The 18,576-nt window shown below is 39.7% G+C and overlaps 1 protein-coding gene across 1 annotated transcript; it reads right to left on the bottom strand.

Moving 5' to 3' along the window:
- Positions 1 to 9: 9 nt before the first annotated feature.
- xpo6 (exportin 6) lies at positions 10 to 18,098 on the bottom strand. Its single transcript, XM_031320742.2, has 24 exons — positions 17,318 to 18,098; positions 16,316 to 16,406; positions 15,649 to 15,761; positions 14,954 to 15,151; positions 12,374 to 12,533; positions 11,717 to 11,794; positions 11,047 to 11,578; positions 10,205 to 10,331; positions 9,970 to 10,079; positions 9,708 to 9,816; positions 9,422 to 9,514; positions 8,203 to 8,272; positions 7,946 to 8,105; positions 7,570 to 7,662; positions 5,481 to 5,625; positions 5,183 to 5,332; positions 4,836 to 5,025; positions 4,552 to 4,707; positions 4,077 to 4,191; positions 3,747 to 3,918; positions 3,343 to 3,504; positions 3,044 to 3,142; positions 2,345 to 2,575; positions 10 to 2,012 (listed from the first exon to the last, which is right to left on the bottom strand). The coding sequence occupies exons 1-24, from the start codon at positions 17,318 to 17,320 to the stop codon at positions 1,911 to 1,913; spliced, it is 3,459 nt and encodes a 1,152-aa protein (XP_031176602.1). The 5' UTR covers positions 17,321 to 18,098; the 3' UTR covers positions 10 to 1,910.
- Between the last annotated feature and the right edge of the window lie 478 nt (positions 18,099 to 18,576).

The following is an 18,576-nucleotide window of genomic DNA, read 5'->3' as shown; positions in this document are numbered from 1 at the left end:
TGTCTCTTTTTTCTGCAGAATTTTCTTTATTCCAGCATTTACCAATGATTCCAAAACACTTGTACGATGTCTAATTCCATCCTTGGATTTAATTATAAACACACTGATCCTGCACTTCAATTTTTACCAATAAAGCTTTGATAACATTATTAAAGTTTTACAGCATATCCAAACTTTTAAGGTAAGCCACAATTTTATGTTGGTGGACTTGCAGAAACAAAAAAACAAAAAAAAAAGTAAAACAAATTCGATGCCCCAGAAGCATTTTTACCCTCTTTTTTGCTCCTAAACTGATGGATCCTACACTTCCCATAATGCAACTCACTAGTGTCTTAAACACTCCAAGCTCCAAACATTGTAAAGCAGGTTAAGGTTATTGTTACAAACTTGACAGCCATAGAAACCCCTTTTTTTTTTTTTTTTTTAAAAGGCTTTAAAAGTACCCAATAATAATAATAAATCATGAAAAATAATAATGTTGAGGTGTAAAATTGGTGGAATGCCCTAAACCACAAATATGAAAATCTAGGGATTTCAAAACATTTCAGGTTAATCTTTGATGCAGTTAGTCTGTAAAAGTTCTATCGGCACTAAATGGAAGCCTAATATCTTGCAATAACATTTATATTTGTTTTACATTAATTCAAGACATAACTAGTATATAATTAGCATAAACATCAGATTTTGAGCCAAAAACAAGATCTTATCAAATTGAGGGAGTCGAGCGATCAAATCCATTAGTTACGTACAACTTGTAGGCTGTTCTGAGTCTTATGAACTTGCAGCCTGTATTCTAATATCCACCAATTGCATAGCTTTACTATGTAGGTTTACCTACCATCCTATCTGAACATGCATTTGCCTTCAGTATTAAGACAGCAGCCAAGAAAAGCTTCAGAGCTGCTAAAAGCCCTGATACAGACACCAACGTTGAGCTTCAATCCTCACCGAGAGCTCAACCAAAAGAAAAGGTAATGCAACATGTTGTGTTGGTGTAGTTGTTTCACCTCATCATTACTGTTAAGTAAATATAATAAGTTTAATTATTCTTTCTATGCTGACGCTTCCTTTCTTCTGCATCCTCACACAGCATTTGTCACTTGTTGATGCTTTGCATTCTGTCAAAAGCTTTAGCAATTCTCACAATTAAAATCGGCCCTGCATTATCCATTGGCTCTGTAGAGGCCTGTGCATGTGTTCTTAAACAATTCAAGGCCTAAACAATTATTCAGCAGTTAAGTAGATGTATTTAAGTTAAAAGGAATTTTAAAAAGATGCCATTGACAAGTGTAAAGCAAAAACAGTGTAAACATACAGACAAGCCTATGAATCTCTCAATACAACCATTATTCTTACAAACCACTGCAAGAGTGAGTTTTACTAAAAAAAAAGCACTTTATTAATCAAGCAGGTTTTCACTTTTTCAGAATGGAATGATATGAAAGATCTTAAGTTGAGAGTCTGTCTCCTTTGGAGATGAAAAAAAATTAAAGGCAAAATGAATAAAAGCAGACATTTTAAAAACTCAAAATGAGTTGAAAGTGCTCAGTCCCAGCCCAGCTTGGTTGTGGACGTATGGGAAAGAAGGCCTGGCTCAGACTGCTCCAGGTCTGGGCAAAAGCCAACTGTAGACCAGGTTTACATTTCTTGCCAAATTATCATTGGCAACACATTAGGAGGGCGCTGCTTTAAAAAAATAACATGCCAACCTTCTACAGTAGAGATCAAAGAGAAACATCAGCAGCATCCTCAACCTCCAACTACTCAACAATATGATGCGTGTTGTTCCTTCCTATTACTTTGAATAGACGGAGCAAAGCTGGATTGGAGTAGGAGTGTTGGGCAAAGTGGTCAGCACAGGCAGTCCTTGAAGATCATCAATGTGTGGAGTGGTTCCAGCAGTCGTTGTGCTATAGCTTGATGGTGCCAGTCGGCAGGCTACTATTACACAGTCTGTAGTAGCGAAGGTCATTCACCAGCCGCTGCACGCTTTGAGTGAATGAAGGCAAGTCCTTGAGAAAAAAGAGAAAAGTTCAACAGTAATCAAAAGGCTAAACTTTTAAATACCACTGTAGTCTTGATTTGTCGTTTTATTTCCATGCAGCATGTTGTGGAGAAATCAAAGCCGCCTTGCCACATCATATATTTAACAGTTAACTCTGTCTTTGTTTAATGCAACATACGTGCCAACAGCCTGCAAAATACATTGCCATGGTTGCCCATTAGGTAGAGAATAACTTACAAAATGCACAGGTCAATGCAGGTTAGCTTTGAAGCTGCGATTCCAGTATTATTCAGTTAAGTGGGAAGAAAAACAATGTTAGTAAAACAATGTCATGCTTACCCGTTCAAGCTTGAAGTTGCGTGCGAGAACAGCTCGTTGGCTGGTGTCCACACCCTGGCAGCCATTGAGGAACTCTGGCATGAAGGCAGAGTAAAAGGCATCAAAGTCCACACAGGCCATGTTGTAAATAGCAAGGGTGATTTCCTCCTGAAGAAGGTCGTGACTTTTGTGGAGAAGGACCTGCAGCAGCACGTTGATGAAGTGGAAGAGCATCGAGGTCCGGAAAAGCTTCTAAAGCACAATAAAAACAAAGTGATGACAATGGAGTCTATACATTGGTTATAAGCCCTCACTGAAGCTCTCGATCAATGACAATGTGTGAATGAGGGGACACATGTTGTCTTAATTACAGGCATACAAGGACATATGAGAATATAATATATAATCTGAGTGCCACTATGTGTTCTCTGTCCTCCTGATTACTAACGAGATTATATCTGTCAAAACGAGATGCGATGGCCAACATAAAATAAGAGACAATTTTGACATCAAACAAGTTTTACTGCTAACAAATGTAGGCTAAATGTAAAACCTCATAAAAAAGGACATCTGATAATGAAAAATTGCGCCTCGACAACAATCTGCAGACTGCTAATGAAGAATGAGTGAAATTCAGAATTTGATAGTGAGTGAACAACTCCACTCACTGACCTGTTTAGCCTCTAAAAACAAAGATACTGACATAAAAGCTCAACTTACTCTGTGATACAACTTGTGCTTGCTGTTGAGTAACTCCAAATAGAAGATATTCTGCTTGAAGATGTGGATGTCAGGCTGCAAGAAAGACTGCCCAAAAGCCTGGAAAAGACATTTCAGCACCAGTCAGGAAATCAAGTGGAGATAGATTTAACAATAACTTTATCCATTATCTGTAGCACAATTAGCTAATTTCATTCATTGTATATGAAAGCTTACACAAAGGTCAAATCGTAGATTTTCTTGTTCTATTAAAAAAGGTATGATGATGATGGCAACTTCAGCCACATGCATAAACACACCTGCATAGCAGCTGTGAACTGGGCCTCATTTTCCATGGTCTCTTCAGCAGCTCCTCTTTGGACACTTGTTAACACTGACGTTTTAAAGAAGTACCTCCAGTTTTGGTGAAGTATTTGGTATAGCAACTCAAACATCTCAGCCTTGACGTCTGGAGAAGACCTCTATCAAAGACAAGAGAAGACAAGAGTGTCTTGATTCCACAGACCAAATAATAATGAGATTATTTTTGTAATATTGGTTTTCCACATTGTTCCTATTTAACTGTAGGTACATTTTTGTATGACTTCTGAAAGATTTCCACACGCTAAGTTTAGGTGCTAGCAGGCTAATCAATGCAGAAGCAAACTAAATCAAAGTATAATAAGAATAAATATTAACACAAGACAGGTGAACACCAACTGACCTCCGCCACAACTGGGTAAACCTGCTCCATGCACAGAGAGAGAATGCTGGGTAGGAAGGGCTTGAAAGCTTGACCAGGCTCTTGCACCACCACCTGCAGGATTTTCAGGAACTTCTGTACCACTCTACACCCTGCACTGCCCTCTTGCAAAATACTGGCTGCCAGCTGTTCCCTGGAGCACATACAAGTGACATTACATGAATTAGTGTTGAGAGTGATACCAGCATTGTCAGTGTTTGCCCCATGTCATTTGAAACTTGATCCATCTAGACAGGGTGTAATACTACTGGGACTACAACTAGTAAAAGTTCCTATTGTTATTTTTTTTACCTGGTGAACATGCTGAGGAAAGTGTGAATAATCTGTCCTGTAAAGGCAACACCCATCTGGACTCGCAACGCCTGAAACAGCGTCAAGAAGAAGGCCAACATCTCGTCTGTCACATCTGTGAAAGAGAAGTGACAATAAACAAAGCTAGCCAGTGAGACAACCTTTTGTGACGAAGTTTGTTGAAATCTGAACAGAGTATCGTTTTGCACAGAACTTGAGACATAGGACTCTTCTTAAGAGGACCTCCTAATATTTTCTTTTACGTGAACAATAGGATTTAAAATTAAAGTAAGCATTGACATTCGTGTGCATTGCTGCTTGCTGTGCTGATGAAAGCCGGGTCTATAGTAAGGTAGTCTGGCGCAACCAAATACATTGCCGGAATAAAGCCTGACATCAGGCTTTGCCCCTCCCCTTCTGCTTTCTGTGTGTTACTGTTCTCAAAATCCCTTCTGTGGATGAGAAAGACACAGACCTGGCTGCTGAATAAACACTGGGAAAAGGCTGAGGGACACTTGGACAGATTCCTGAAGACTCTGGTAACAGATCTGACGTGATTTGGTGGATTCCCCAGAAATGCTGTCCACTACGTCTCTAAGCACAGGTAGGGTCTGCTGTATCACCGCTTTCACTGGAGAAAAAATATATTCAGAGAACACAATTACAGCAGGATAAAGAATGAAAAGATGTGAAAAAGGCTAGCAGTACAATTTAAAAAACAGACCAACAGTAACAAAACAAAGAGAAAGAAATACTGACTGTTATTCAGATCGGTTTGCCGTGGAGTAATGTTTACTGTCCCTCTTATTCCCTTATATTCACGAGCGAGTGCTGCCAGTAGGCTGGCATGGTTGCTGGAGCGGGTTTGCCACTGCTGCTCACTCTCTGGTAAATTCGGCCACGGCAGTAGCAGCATGTTGGACAAAGCCCTACACACCAACATGTGAGCCTGTATGCATAAAATAGAAGTTTCCAGTCATCCATCTTATAAACTATGGAAGTCCTAGGAAGGTACACATACTTTGCTACTTCTCAAAACTTAATATATCCATTAAATAATCAAGTCCTAACATATTATATACAAAACAAAAACAAAAAACTTGTACCTCTTGGGGAAGTCTGCGGGTCTGATTCTCTGCAGTAATGAGGTTGAAGATGTTCCGAACAGCTGGCAAAGTGACCAAGAACACAGGCCTCACTGTAGAGGTGATGGAAACCATCAGATGACATGCTGAGAGCAGCAACTTTTCAGGTACCTGAAAATAAAGAGTGTTGAAAGGAAAACCATTTGGTAACATCACTCTCCATTTCATTTCTCTTTTCACTATCTCCGCCCAGCCTTAAACATCATGCATGCATTTTTCTGTATAAATCATATTTAATAATGAGTATAAGGCAAGATACCTTTGTTGTGATGAGTGGGCTACTGGCATCTATTGTCGATGTGATGAGGTTCATGAACTGGCTCTGGTTTTGACTGTGGACCTCACTGTAGAACTGTGCAAGCCAATGAGAGTAGGCTTGCAAAGCAGCAAGGGCCTGTGCATGTCTGTAATAAACAATACCAGACACAGACACACACACACACACAACGATGAACTCAATAAAACAGCAGACCTGCATGTCACGCACTAGCAACAAACTGTGTATCCAAGAACACCTAAATCAGTGTAAATTACGTTATATCACACACAGACTTCTGCTGTAGATTAATGTTACGTTTCCAGTGTCGCGGCTCCGAACCGTAACGTTAGTTGGGACAGACCCCTTGTTTCTTTAGGCTAACGATATTAGCTTTAGCCTGGCTGGTAGCAGCTTTCTGCGGTGAAAAATGTCCGGGAGATGGCGGGATTACGTTGCATTAATAAGGTGATTTAGTTCGTCTTTGCAGCGTAATTAAAACAAACCACTGGGCCTTTCCCATTTCCTAAATGTGTGCCTCCTCGATGCTCCGGCTTGTGAGCCGGATACCATTCTCAGCGCGCCATATCGAAGGACGTCCCAATTCCTAAAATGCACATCGAGGAGTGAGGATCGAGCATCGAGGAGGCTCCCTCGAGGAGTTAAAATCAAGGATACACTGATGTATCCTCGCAGAAGACTTTTCACCCGCCGCATGTAAAGATAGAGGAGCGCCAGAGCGAGAGGAGGAGAGAGAGAGCGAGATAAGGAGAGAGAGAGAGAGAGAGAGAGAGAGAGAGAGAGAGAGAGAGAGAGAGAGAGAGAGAGAGAGAGAGAGAGAGAGAGAGAGAGAGAGAGCGCGATAATATCCGCAGCTCTGTGGTTAATCTAATGTTATGGAAAGCTTATTCAGATAAAGAGCCGATCCACGCAGATAGAGTGCGTTTTGTGTGTATATAATATATGCCTAGCCTTTATATTTGTACAGTTCTTTTCATACAAACATTTGTAGTGTTTTACACTAAATATATAGCCATATTGTGTATGGAGTCCATAGGCTATTATATATATATATATATATATATATATATATATATATATATATATATATATATATGTGTGTGTGTGTGTGTGTGTGTGTGTGTGTGTGTGTGACAAAACGATTGACAGCTGATGCAGTGGTGCTGCTTATCATATTTAATTGATGTCGTTTTTAATGACGGCTCGGAGGCAGAGATGTCTCGTGTTTGTTGAAAGGCTGTTGCCTCGACTCCTCTCTCCTCGGGGCTCTTCCTTGACTCCTCTGCTCAAATCTCCTGTGGGCGGGACTAAGACGAGAGGAGGGGAATCGAGGTGAGCAATCAGGGATGCACAAACTGGGAAATGGGAAAGGCCCACTGACTACTGTAGCTACATACCCATCAAAAAGCATGTGCATCACTGTGTCAGCGGCAGCTGCTGCTTACGGTACTTTTCCTCACACAGAGAGCCTCTCTTCCCATAACAAACCCTGTCCGACTAACGTTACATCACATACACACGTTGCCCCCGTGGCTACCTGTCTTAAAGGGGAATGGTGGACAGGTAACAATCGAACGGTGAAAGTTTACTTTTCTATCAAGCAGCAAAAAAGTTTTAGCGTCAACATCGCAACGTCCCGCGATATGACTATCGCGCATGCGCACATCACGATGTAGACGATGAAACGAAAAAACATCTTGCAGCCCTAGTTAAAATGAATCAAAGATTTATCTGGAGCTTCATTATGTAAACTAGTAGCTCTGATAGCTATAAAGAAGTGGTAACTAAGCTATAAAGAAGAGGTAACTATACCAAAACTGTGCAAACAGCCAGGGCAATTGGCTTTTGTTGATGCTGGGAAACATAGCTGTTAAGTGTATAAAATCACACAAACTCTGGTCACACACTCAGTTCCCTTATTATTTGTGTGACTCCGCCAAAAGCATTTGATAACAGAACAGTGTAGTCTTGTTATTTGTAACTGAGACTTTTTTTAAACAGTTGTTCTCATATACAAATAGTGTGACGCCCATGTTAGGGTTGAGTTTTGCTTTAAACATGTGATACTCACACGTCAATGAGGTCTGGCTTGAGCACAGAAGGCACAGCGGTCTCCAGGTCATAAAGGCTGGTCTGAGAGCCGTAGCAAGTCACTTCAACCAACCTTGAGAAGCAACGTTCACATGGTTAGTGATATTTTGCTCTGTGAATGGAGCAACAGTCAACAGAAAATCAACCACCACCAATTATTATTAGTAAGTGCACACCATTGTAACACTAAACTATTTAAATAGAACACCAAAACAGAAACCAACCGACTTAAGTGCGAGTTGAGATTCAGTCAACATTTATTGCGTACTATTAGAAACATGTTGAAACATAAAAATAACCTCATGATGTAGGCACAAAAATCACTTAACGTTTTGGAAGAATATTAGAGCACTGACCTCTCCACCACTACCAGGGCATCATTGAAACGTGCAGCAAAAACTTCCCCAATGAAATGTTCAGCCAAGCGTCCCACAGCTTGAAGTAGAGAGCTGAGGTCCCTGAGAGAACAGTGAAGTCGACGGCAATCATTCTCTGCAGAGATATTAAGCCTCCGATCTGAAAAAAGGACAGCATGATAGGTCATCACAACATGTTACTATATATTAAATTAGCATCACTCAACGTGAATGTACCTCAAAAAACAAATTCTTACTTGTGCCGTTGGTGACAATAAACTGCTGCAAACCCAGGTATACGTCCAAATTATCTTGGAGGACTGGAAACTGGAGAGAAAGGAGGAATAAGGAGGAGGTCACTGACTGAGATATATCACCACACATTTCTTGACATGTAATAATATACATCCATAGCCATGTGAAAATAGTTTAATTTGAATATTTTTATTATATACATACAAACACGCAACTTGCACAATCAAAAGACAAACAAGAAGAAGAATGCAGTGTCATAACCTCAGAACCTAAGACAATCTTTTGGAGGAACTGGTTCAAAACAGGAACCAATTCATGGAATCATATTTAACTAAATTAAATTTCAGTATGATAGCGCATTGACTAGATACAGCATTTTACTAAACATTGCAACATGCCTGATTTGTGTTCTAGTCTGACAGGTTGTTTAAAGCTAAACTAAACCAAGACTAACATTATTACCAAAAGACAAACTGTTACCTCAACTAATACCTAAAAAAGGGGTTTTGATTGTGTTACATTCTTATAAAATGTTGTGATGTATTAGTGCTGTGCTAGGGCATCTGAACTGTCTCTTGTAAAAACAAAGTGAAACACATAATTCTCATATGTCAAATGTGTACGTAACTTCTGTAAAATTGCATTCCAATTCTGCCGCTGCACTCTTAAAGTTCACTGTTAATGTTATATTCAGATTTAAGAAATCATTTAAGCTGAGTAAAAAGCAATGTTAAGACTTTTACTATTGGTTAATAAACATTTTAACTGAAATTTGACCTTCACCTTGTACATAAACGTTAACTAGTAACAGCATGAATTATTAAGTATCACTGTTGTGGGTACTTGCAGTTAAATATAAACATAAGTTACAATCATTTTGATAAGTGGTTAAACTATAAAACTACATTATGTTTGAGGTGACCTGATGCACAATTTGAACGCACACATGCAGCCAATCAAGGCCAACTGGTCTAGTATAATCTTACTAAGTCAGTATTACTTTAATGCACAATGTTTAGTGTTGTAAAGTTCTAGGGACTCTTGCAGCCACCAAACACATTAAGAACCCAGCAAATACTATTACACGTCAGTGTTGAAGAAAATCTACTCCTGCAGCTAATTTGCACCAGCTGGAATTTTAAAATGGTAATATTGAAGTCCACTTAAAGATGCATTAAAACCTTACAAAATGTCAAGGGTACACCAACTGTGATCTCTTACCAAAGTAGAGAATGCATGGGATGGGAGCAGCTCCATCACCTTTGCTACCACCTCCAGACTCTGACGCAGGTACCTTTGCCACTCGGTCTGTTGCTATAGTTAACAAATGAAGGAGAATATTCAGACTTTGAAGTAGGCCTTTGTAATGTGTGTCGTAAAGGGGTTAATATGCAAATAATATAATAAACTTTTATTATAGCATTCTTGTAGCGATACACAGGACATGCAGTTTTAGGTAAATAAGTTGCAACTGACAGGCTGTGAAATTCAGGTAAATTGTTCTTACATCATCATCCAGAGTCTCATCATCCAGCTCTTCTAACTGGGCCTGATTGTATCTGAACTGTATGCGATTCAGAACTTCCCTCAATAGCAGAACTAAGGCATCTTTGTACCTATTCAACCATACAAAAATATATTAAGCAAACAAAAGCAACAACAAATGAATAACAATACATCAGGCATTTTATATATTTGATTGCCTGTGTTTTATAAGGTTGCATTCATTCCAAGTGTAAAAGGGATAAGTACATTTTTGAGCAACCTACCTATTTAGAACACTTTCTCTGTCAGCAAGTCTGCTTTTGATTTTGGTTGTTAGAAAATCCAAAAAGACACTCCATATATCCAAACAGGCAAAGTAGCCTTCATGGGTAGGCTGTTAAACCAAAGAGAAACAGGTTTTGTAAGCGGTCAGTACTCAAACTTTGAAAGAAACCTGTAGAATTCAAATCCTGTGCTGTACTGCATATGCAAATGACTGCTTGACACAATTCTCATTACCTGGTTGAAGGTGAACTTGAAAAGCAGGCCAAGAAACTCTACAATTGGAAACTGAGGACTGGACTCAATCCGCCTCAAGTGAACACTGACAAACAGGCGCAGAAAATCGGTGAACTTTTCCAAGTAACTGCAAGATGAAAGAGAAAACATTAACCAAACAAAACAGAAAGTTAACACCAACATCTTGTAAGTTACTTTATATAGCCAATGCTTGACAATAATAATATGATTGTTAATCCAAGACTGGGGACCCACATTGTCAGAGAATGTTTCCCAGCCCTAATATCCATCTTGACAACGGACAGTGACAATGCGGGTCGTGTATCTATCTGCATATACTACAAGACCACTCATAAAATATCAAACTTGTTTGATAATGACCACAAATGAGGTGATGAAATTAAGTTAAATGACTTATGTGTGGGACAGCCAATATATATGTATAAAATCTAACGGGGCCATAGAGACATAAGATCATTCAATCTCAGCTACTGTCAAGTCAACTGAAAAACAAACCAAATAGCGCTTAAAAGTTTTAAAGTTACGTATAACGGCATAGTTTTAAACATATGTAGAAAGAATATGATCATGTGACGGAGCTGAGTTACATGGCTGTATAGAGCTAGTGTAGAGAGCAGCAGTGATGAAAACAAAGGCATTTTTGAGAGATTCTAAGAAATACCACAATGCACCATCTGACTGCAAATTAGCTTCGAGTACAAGAAAAGTAACTATGACCAGCTGCATATCTCATGGTGAAGTTGTCATGGTAGAATACACTCTAGTCTGCAAACACCGACATATGCACAAATATTGGTGTCAACTAACAGACTGAGCCAAACCTCTCATCAAGTTCCTGTAGGCGGGTCTTGACGGTATGGGCGTTATTCTCTCGTGTCAGCTTCTGCAGGAGAAAGAAGGTCTGCTGGAACATGCGCAGCAGGTACTCCTCAAAATCCATTGGCACACAGTTCTTTGACACAAGCTCGTTGACACAGGTCATGGCGAGTACACCAAGCCGGGCACGATCCACCTTGTTGCCCTCACTCTGTTGTCCATTTCGCCCTCCTCCATTCGATGTTGGTAGCATTGTCCCAGGATTTAGCTGACCATTAGAGGAGGAGGAGTTTGAGGAAATGAAGCATCCTGTCTTGGCCTTTGTCCGAAGATCACAACCAAAACGTGCAAAATGGAAAATGGATGCCAGCAGGGTGGGTGTGATGCTTGTGGACAGAGGGATCCAGCTGAACAGGTGAGCCAAACACTCCAAAACGAGACAACAGAGCTGCTGACTCTCATTGTCCAATGCTGCCATGGGCTGGCAAAGCAGCTTTGAGTATTGGCTGCCCTGAAACAAACTGCCCAGCAATTCCACTGATTGAAGAAACAAAAAAACAATCTTGTTAACACACAACAAACTGAAATACAAACAAGCAACAACCATTCCATGATTCTCACCACATTACTAGCAAGTCTTTGCAGTTTTATGTAACTAAAGGACAATCCACTCACCACTTTCCCCTGAGGTGGGTGAGGGAGGCGGGGTGGAAGCTATGACACTGTGCTTGTCCCAATAGGTCTCAAGAATATCTGCAAAACAAGAAGTGACAATAACCTAATTATCTACATAAACTGAAGGTTAGCCTTCAAAACATTTGCTTTGACAGGCAGCTGGACTAAAATGTTGAGCAGATGTTATCTTAAGTCCCATTTGGGCATCAAAAACCATATGGAAACTGAATTGTACGAGTCAGATTTAAAACCTCATAAGCTGGTTGTACCATAGCTGGTTTTATATCCAATTCAAATTGCAATTCTGCAGATGTGGCTCAGTCTAAAAAAATTTTTATTGTATTTTAGACATCCCTTAAATGCGACACATAACACTGACTTTGCATAGAGAGAACAGTGTTAACTGAGTCAGCAGACTTCAGCAGTCGTTTTTATATACACCCATGTGCATGCATCAACCAGTAGGTCTGCACCACAACTAGATAGTGCTATAGATTAAACAGTAAGAGCATAAATCTTTTTGCTGCTTCTTGCCCAACATGTTCTTTTGTTTCTATACTGAACCACTAACCTACCAGCAATTGCGACTGGGACACAAATGGGAAATCTATTTACATTCAGAAATCAAGTTGCAAAGTATTAAAATGTTGTTCTCACCCGTCAACAGTCCAAGCACTGTCGGTACCTGCTCCAGCAGCAGTTTACGCAGCTCATCTTTCCTGGCGACACTCAGGTCTTCTCGAGGACACGCAAGTTCCTCTGATGTGGTTTTTAACATCATCAAGCCCAATGGAGCCAGAGGTGGGGACTGGATCAACTGCAGTTCAAAAACAGATTGACAAACAAAAGCTCTATCAATAAAGATAAAGATTACTGGATTTTGCACACTTACACCACAAAAGGGGAGATGTGTGTTCAAATGCAAAGTGTGTTAACTACTTGTACTTTACTTTGTAACTTTAACATTACATTGTATCTATGTATACACTAGTCATGTCCTACCAGCTGCAATTCTACTCTTAGGCTGCGTTTAGACCAAGGTTATTATAGTTTAGCATTTCTCATTAGTTTTTATTTTTATTTCGTTTTGCCTTTTTTGTTTTCAAATTCAGTTTAGTTTTAAAAGCGGGTTTGCTAGTTTCGTTTAGTTTTTATTTTTTGAAAATGCTTAGTTTTTATTAGTTTTGGTGTTAGTTTTAGTCTTTTTTGTAATATGGGTTATTTGTCAGGGCCAAGATTCAAAAAGGTCAGAAAAAGTATTGTGTAATAACAACAAAAACATACAATTTTAGAAGTGTGTAGTCACAATGTATTCAACAATAACACCGGTACATATGGTCATAAATATGTAAACCGTCTACACAAGACGCCGCCGCTAGTGCAAAATGTATAAGTGACGTGTGCCAGGAAAAAAAACGTAATAGCCAATAGACTAAAGAAGACATACATGAACAGGTGTTTTGAACTTGGTTCAAGTAAAGTGGCGAACTTTTTGAAGTCATCGACTCACACAGTTGTGGAGACATTCCAGTATCAATCCACATATTAACCCACGCTTCCTCCCGCTTTTGGTGTTTCTGCGTATGTACTAACCAGCAGCTATCGGGTCGCCGGTGAAAGCACTCCTGTAGTGTTCTCTGTCCTACGGTTGTCTCAGTCATGCTGCCTGGCCCTGTATTCATACATCCATGCCAAGTAACGTTACCGGGGTTAGCTTCGGTTTCGGTGGAGGGGGGCTTGGCGTTCTCCTTTAACTTGTTATGGTAAGCTAGGTTAGCCTCCTTGTGCGCGCTTCTCAAATGTACTTTAAAATTCGTGGGATTTTTCCCTTTAATAAATTGTCCACATATTTTACCACCTTCCATTGCAAGGCACTTGCTTTTATCTGACACACATAAGTCCTAATGAAATAGCTTCTTCAGACTTTCGGTACCGCCATGACGCCATGGACTATGCTGTGTTCAATTTGCCATGGAACGTCGGCATTTCTGGGTTCCCAGTCGGAAACTGTATATATCTATGGACGGAAATGACAACTCTGAAAGATATATTTGCTCTATGAAAGACATTGAAAAAGATGTATTTTAGTTAGTTTTGCAAACAGACAACACAGTTTGTTAGTTAAATTTTAATGCCTCGTTTTTTATTTTTATTTCAGTTAACGACAATGCTTTTTCCCACCTAGTTTTCGTTATTTCGTTCGTTTTCGTTAATTATAATCTTGGTTCAGACGGGGAAACAGTGATCCGGCGATTTTCCGCAGGGTTGTGCAGTGAGGGAAGTGTCAGTGAAGCCGCCCATTTGTGTTAAATCATGTTGTGTTCTTAACCCCCCCAATGTAGCACAAGTAGACTTTATATTTCACAGTTACTGTTTTCCATCAGATCGTTTATAGAACGTTTCCCACTGCTTGAAGGAAGCTTCATTTCCCGGAGAAAGAGAGAAAGAAAAGAGACAAGCGAGACGGATTGACTATGCTTTGTTCATTCAGCTGTTACACAAACTCCTGGGCAGTTCAGTGCTTGTGTTTCGTGTTTTAAAACTTTCTTGTGGCAGCGATAGAGGCAGTGATGTTTCCTGTTTACTGTACGGGATTCTCACACCAACAAGTTTGATCGCCGTTTACAGGATTGCCCACCGCAGCGTGGCTTAGGGTTGCGATTCTACAAAAGTTGAGTCGGTCTCAACTTTTAGCCGCAGGTTTTGTAGATGATCTGTAATCGGAACGTATTTAGTCTACTAAACGTCACTACTAGCCACACAACATGTATTCTGTTAACAAATAAGCAATTCAAATCTCTCCAATTCAAAAACAATAAAAAGTTTCCATAAAATGTCATAGTGTTGGGTCAATTCTGAACCAATCAGCTGTTAGATCAGCTGAGAGCCTGGCGTTTCCCATCATGCCCTGGGTCTTGCAGTCAGTGGAGAGCAATTGCGGCGCCTGGCTCTTAAAACTGCAGCCGCCTTGATCTCGTGAGGTTATCGTTGTCCATGTGTGCATGACGTCAAGAGCAAGTCGGGATCAAGTCGAACACAAATCTTACCGGCATGCATTGGGCGGCGATCACCGGTGATTGATTCTGCGCTGGCCTGGCTCATCTCGAATGTGCCTAATTGTAACTTCTGTCTTTGTCAGCTTTTGTTGACTATTTAAGAACACATCAACCAGCACCCAGTTACTGATGATTGAAACTTACACTAAACCTTAGCAGAATCAACATAAGCAGGGCTTACCTGAAGGGTGCTTGTAAAGAAATCATGGTAGAACATTGGCCAGTCCTGGCGACCAATGTCGACAATAACTTTGCACAGTTTGTTACGGATGAAATAGGGAACCGATTTGTGTTGAGCAAGTAGGAGTTTGGGCAGACAGCTGCGAATCTCCATCTTGTCTTGTGAAGCAACTCCGATCCACATCTTGTTTACCAGGTTCTTAAAGTAAAAGGGAACAATCAGCTATCAAAGCTGTGTCTGAAGGAGACTACAAATTATACAGACACATATTTTGTAACAGTTTTCAATAATCTGTGTAATCAATAATTCGTTTGAGTGAAGATTTATTTAGCAAGATTTTTTTTAACAATATAGTGCCCACTAAAACACATTTTTACCGACACATCTTTCACTACAAATATAATGCAAATGAAACACCTAAACGTAAGCACAGATATCTCAGATATGCATCAAAGAAGGTAGAAGTATGTCATTAGGGGGTCACAGGATGCTCAGCCTTTTATCCCACGCAAAATGCATTACACATATAGCTTACTTGTTTTGCGGAATTAAAGAAATGAGGAAACAGGAACAGTGTGAAACAAATTCTCTTCTCAGTACCTATAAATAATAGTTTTCTTTGTGTACTGTCTTATTTTCAAAGCACAAAAAGTGCTAGGAACTGAAAATATAATTCTCCCACCAGCAGGACTTACTTCAAAAACTGTGAGGCTGTACATCATTACATACTCATTCCGAGTATTGGAGAGAAAGAACAAGCAGTGGCGCCACGCTCCAGTCTGCTGTGCGAAGTTATTCAGCAGCTCTTCTGCAGAAAAAAGGAAGTAGGCATGATCTCTAACAGAGGTACATGACAATGAAGTACTTGACTTGCAGACACACTAAAAGTAATGCGTCACAACACAGGAAGTGTGTTTTAAAAAAAAAAAAAAAAACTTAGAATATATTTCAGGTCACAACACTCTACAGTGACAACTACACCTACACTACAGTATACTGACTTGCTAAGCCAGATATGTGTCAACTGTTAAAAGAATTTGGGAAAGAGTATCACATAGGGATAAACATTTACGGTTTTATCAAAGAACAAGAAGAGAGCCACAAAGAGATCTACTTCACCTTAACTAAAACGTAACTACAAATTGTAAGTTAATGTGATATTAAACTGAACATGGGGGAAAAGTTGCCAAAGTTTTTTAGACTAAATTACATTGATTCCCTTTCATTTCATTGTTTTAGAGATAAGTCCTCTATTGTTTCCATTACAACCCTGGGTTAGTGGGAAACACACCCCTGAAAATACTTGTGGACCATGCCCTTGCTTCTAAAGTGTAGCAGTAGGTTTAACAAGGTCACACTTACCTATTTCTCTCTTCCGCTCATTGGTTGTGCAGCTGTGAAAGAACTCAGTCATAAGGCTCTCCAGTGCACGCAGTGATCCCTCCTCTGAAGCCTAGTGGATATAAAAAGAGGTAAAGTTAAGTACAAAACACACATTTTAGAATATTTATTTGAAAATATGCATAATCCTAAGCACAAAATGCTGCATTTGTGTCATAATCATCTAATCATTAGCGTGACAAAAATCACACTTAGACCAGTGTCTGTCTGTTTTACAGATACAATTCAGTGGTGTGCTTGTCATGCAGAAAGTTAAACATGCGCAGCAGATGCTTAACTGAAGAACTGTAGGCTGATTTAAAGGAGGAGTGTTTTTGTGTGTGTTAGTGCTTTACATTTTGGCATAATTTCATGAAAATATAGTTCACACTGCTTGGCAATTCTACCGTTCACACTTGCATGTGACTTGCTTATATAGTTTAGCATTAAAGATTGTATGAGAATCCCAGTCTTGGTCATTCTGTAATTTAAAAACTGCGTTATATCAATTGTAGGCTAGTACCACGCTTTGGTAGGTGGAGGATGTTAGGCCCTGCCTAGTACCTATGCCTAGCGCTAATGAGACAGCAAATTGAGATTGTATAGAGCAGCTCCTGCGACAGGCAGGTTTGAATTCCTCAAATAAGCCACAACTTGCCAAGGCTCAACACTACTCGCAGCAAATATTCGGTTTTGCAAGATGGGCGTCTTGTAACGTTACCGTGACATGGCTTAACGAACTGTCACATCCCGTGAAAGACCTGGCCTCTCACAAACCGTTATATGGATTAGCAGACATGGAGGACCGTAATGCACACAATCATACACGATTAACTGTATGTGAATACATTATTAACATAACTTTGGGTCTTCCAGTTCAAAAATACGAATCAAAAGCTTATGCCTCCAAGTTAGCTATTAGCAAATAAGACATGAAGACAACGTGAATAGCTAGGTAAATAATAAGCGTTTAATTATACTTACCATGTTTAGCTGGCTCAGATGCTTTCTTCGGTTTACTTGTTCTCGAATTAATTTCACTTATAAGCCAACATTAGCTCTCTAGCTAGCCAATTCTGTAGCTAACGTTAGCTTAGGTGTTGCTGGCTAACGTAACCGCAGAGGGGGCTCATCATGGTCTGCTCGCCTGCTTAGGTCGATACTACACACAAAACTAGCTAGCAAAGGTTGGCGTCGTATCAAACGTTAAACACACAGCAACATTTTACCTTGCTCGAATAAAACGTGTTTTCGCTTACCAAGCATAGCTAAAGGCTTAAGATTAAATCAGCTATCTCGAATTGATGAGTTAGCTAGCTGCATCATCGTGTAATTTCCATTTACCGTCAGGTTAAATATAGAAATATTTTTTGTGGCAAATCTAACGTTAACACTGGCTGCAGCACCGGAGAAATGTGCAACGTTAATTGGCTTTCTATGTCAAGCGGTTCGAAGCTGAGTTACCCAGCTGCTAACGTTGCAGCGGATGGCTAACTCGCTAGCTTTTCTAGAAGGATGAAGGCATTCTGTCAAACCTAGACATGCTTCTACGGTTGTTGGTCGCGACAACTTGCCTTTACCGTTTGTAATTTCAAAGCGGGTGAATATGCACACTTAAGTTATACATCTGACGCATTTGTAATAACACTAAATATATAATACTATGCGCGCTTGTTCCTGTTATTCCCCTTCTCAATGCTGAGGGCGGCTCAAGAATACAACTAGCTTCTGGTTACACGGTTTGCTCATAGGGTTTGCTTCTCAACTTCCTCTTTTGCTGCAAAAATCAACCAAACCAATCAGCTTGTGTCGTTAGTCACAATAATAAAAGCACGATTTTCAGTATATCTTACAACACTTTTTGGACAAATAAATACAAAGTTTTGGAGTAACATTGTATCAGTGTGTAAATACAATTAAAAAAATAACGCGCAATTAGTTATGAATAAAATGAAATCGTATTAAAAAGTTATTTACATAGCGTTATAGCTTATAAGTCCTAAAACCATAAATACAATGCTCCTATAATATTGCCTTTCTGCTAGAGACAGCGTGGAAACTGTTTTTTTTACTTGCAGTTTTAACTATTTAAGCAACATTACACAATTTGATGAAGTCTACTCTGCACCTCTAGGGATATCTCCACTGCGCCTTTTCTCATATCCATTAATGCTGTATGTCCATATGGCTGCTTACAATGACATGTTTTAGTCACTGTAAAATATTGAATGTCAGCCACAGCG

The sequence above is a fragment of the Sander lucioperca genome, chromosome 21 (assembly GCF_008315115.2).
Source record: "Sander lucioperca isolate FBNREF2018 chromosome 21, SLUC_FBN_1.2, whole genome shotgun sequence".
Taxonomy (NCBI): domain Eukaryota; kingdom Metazoa; phylum Chordata; class Actinopteri; order Perciformes; family Percidae; genus Sander; species Sander lucioperca.
Note: the sequence above shows the minus strand (reverse complement) of the source record. Positions and strands in the feature narration are given on the sequence as shown.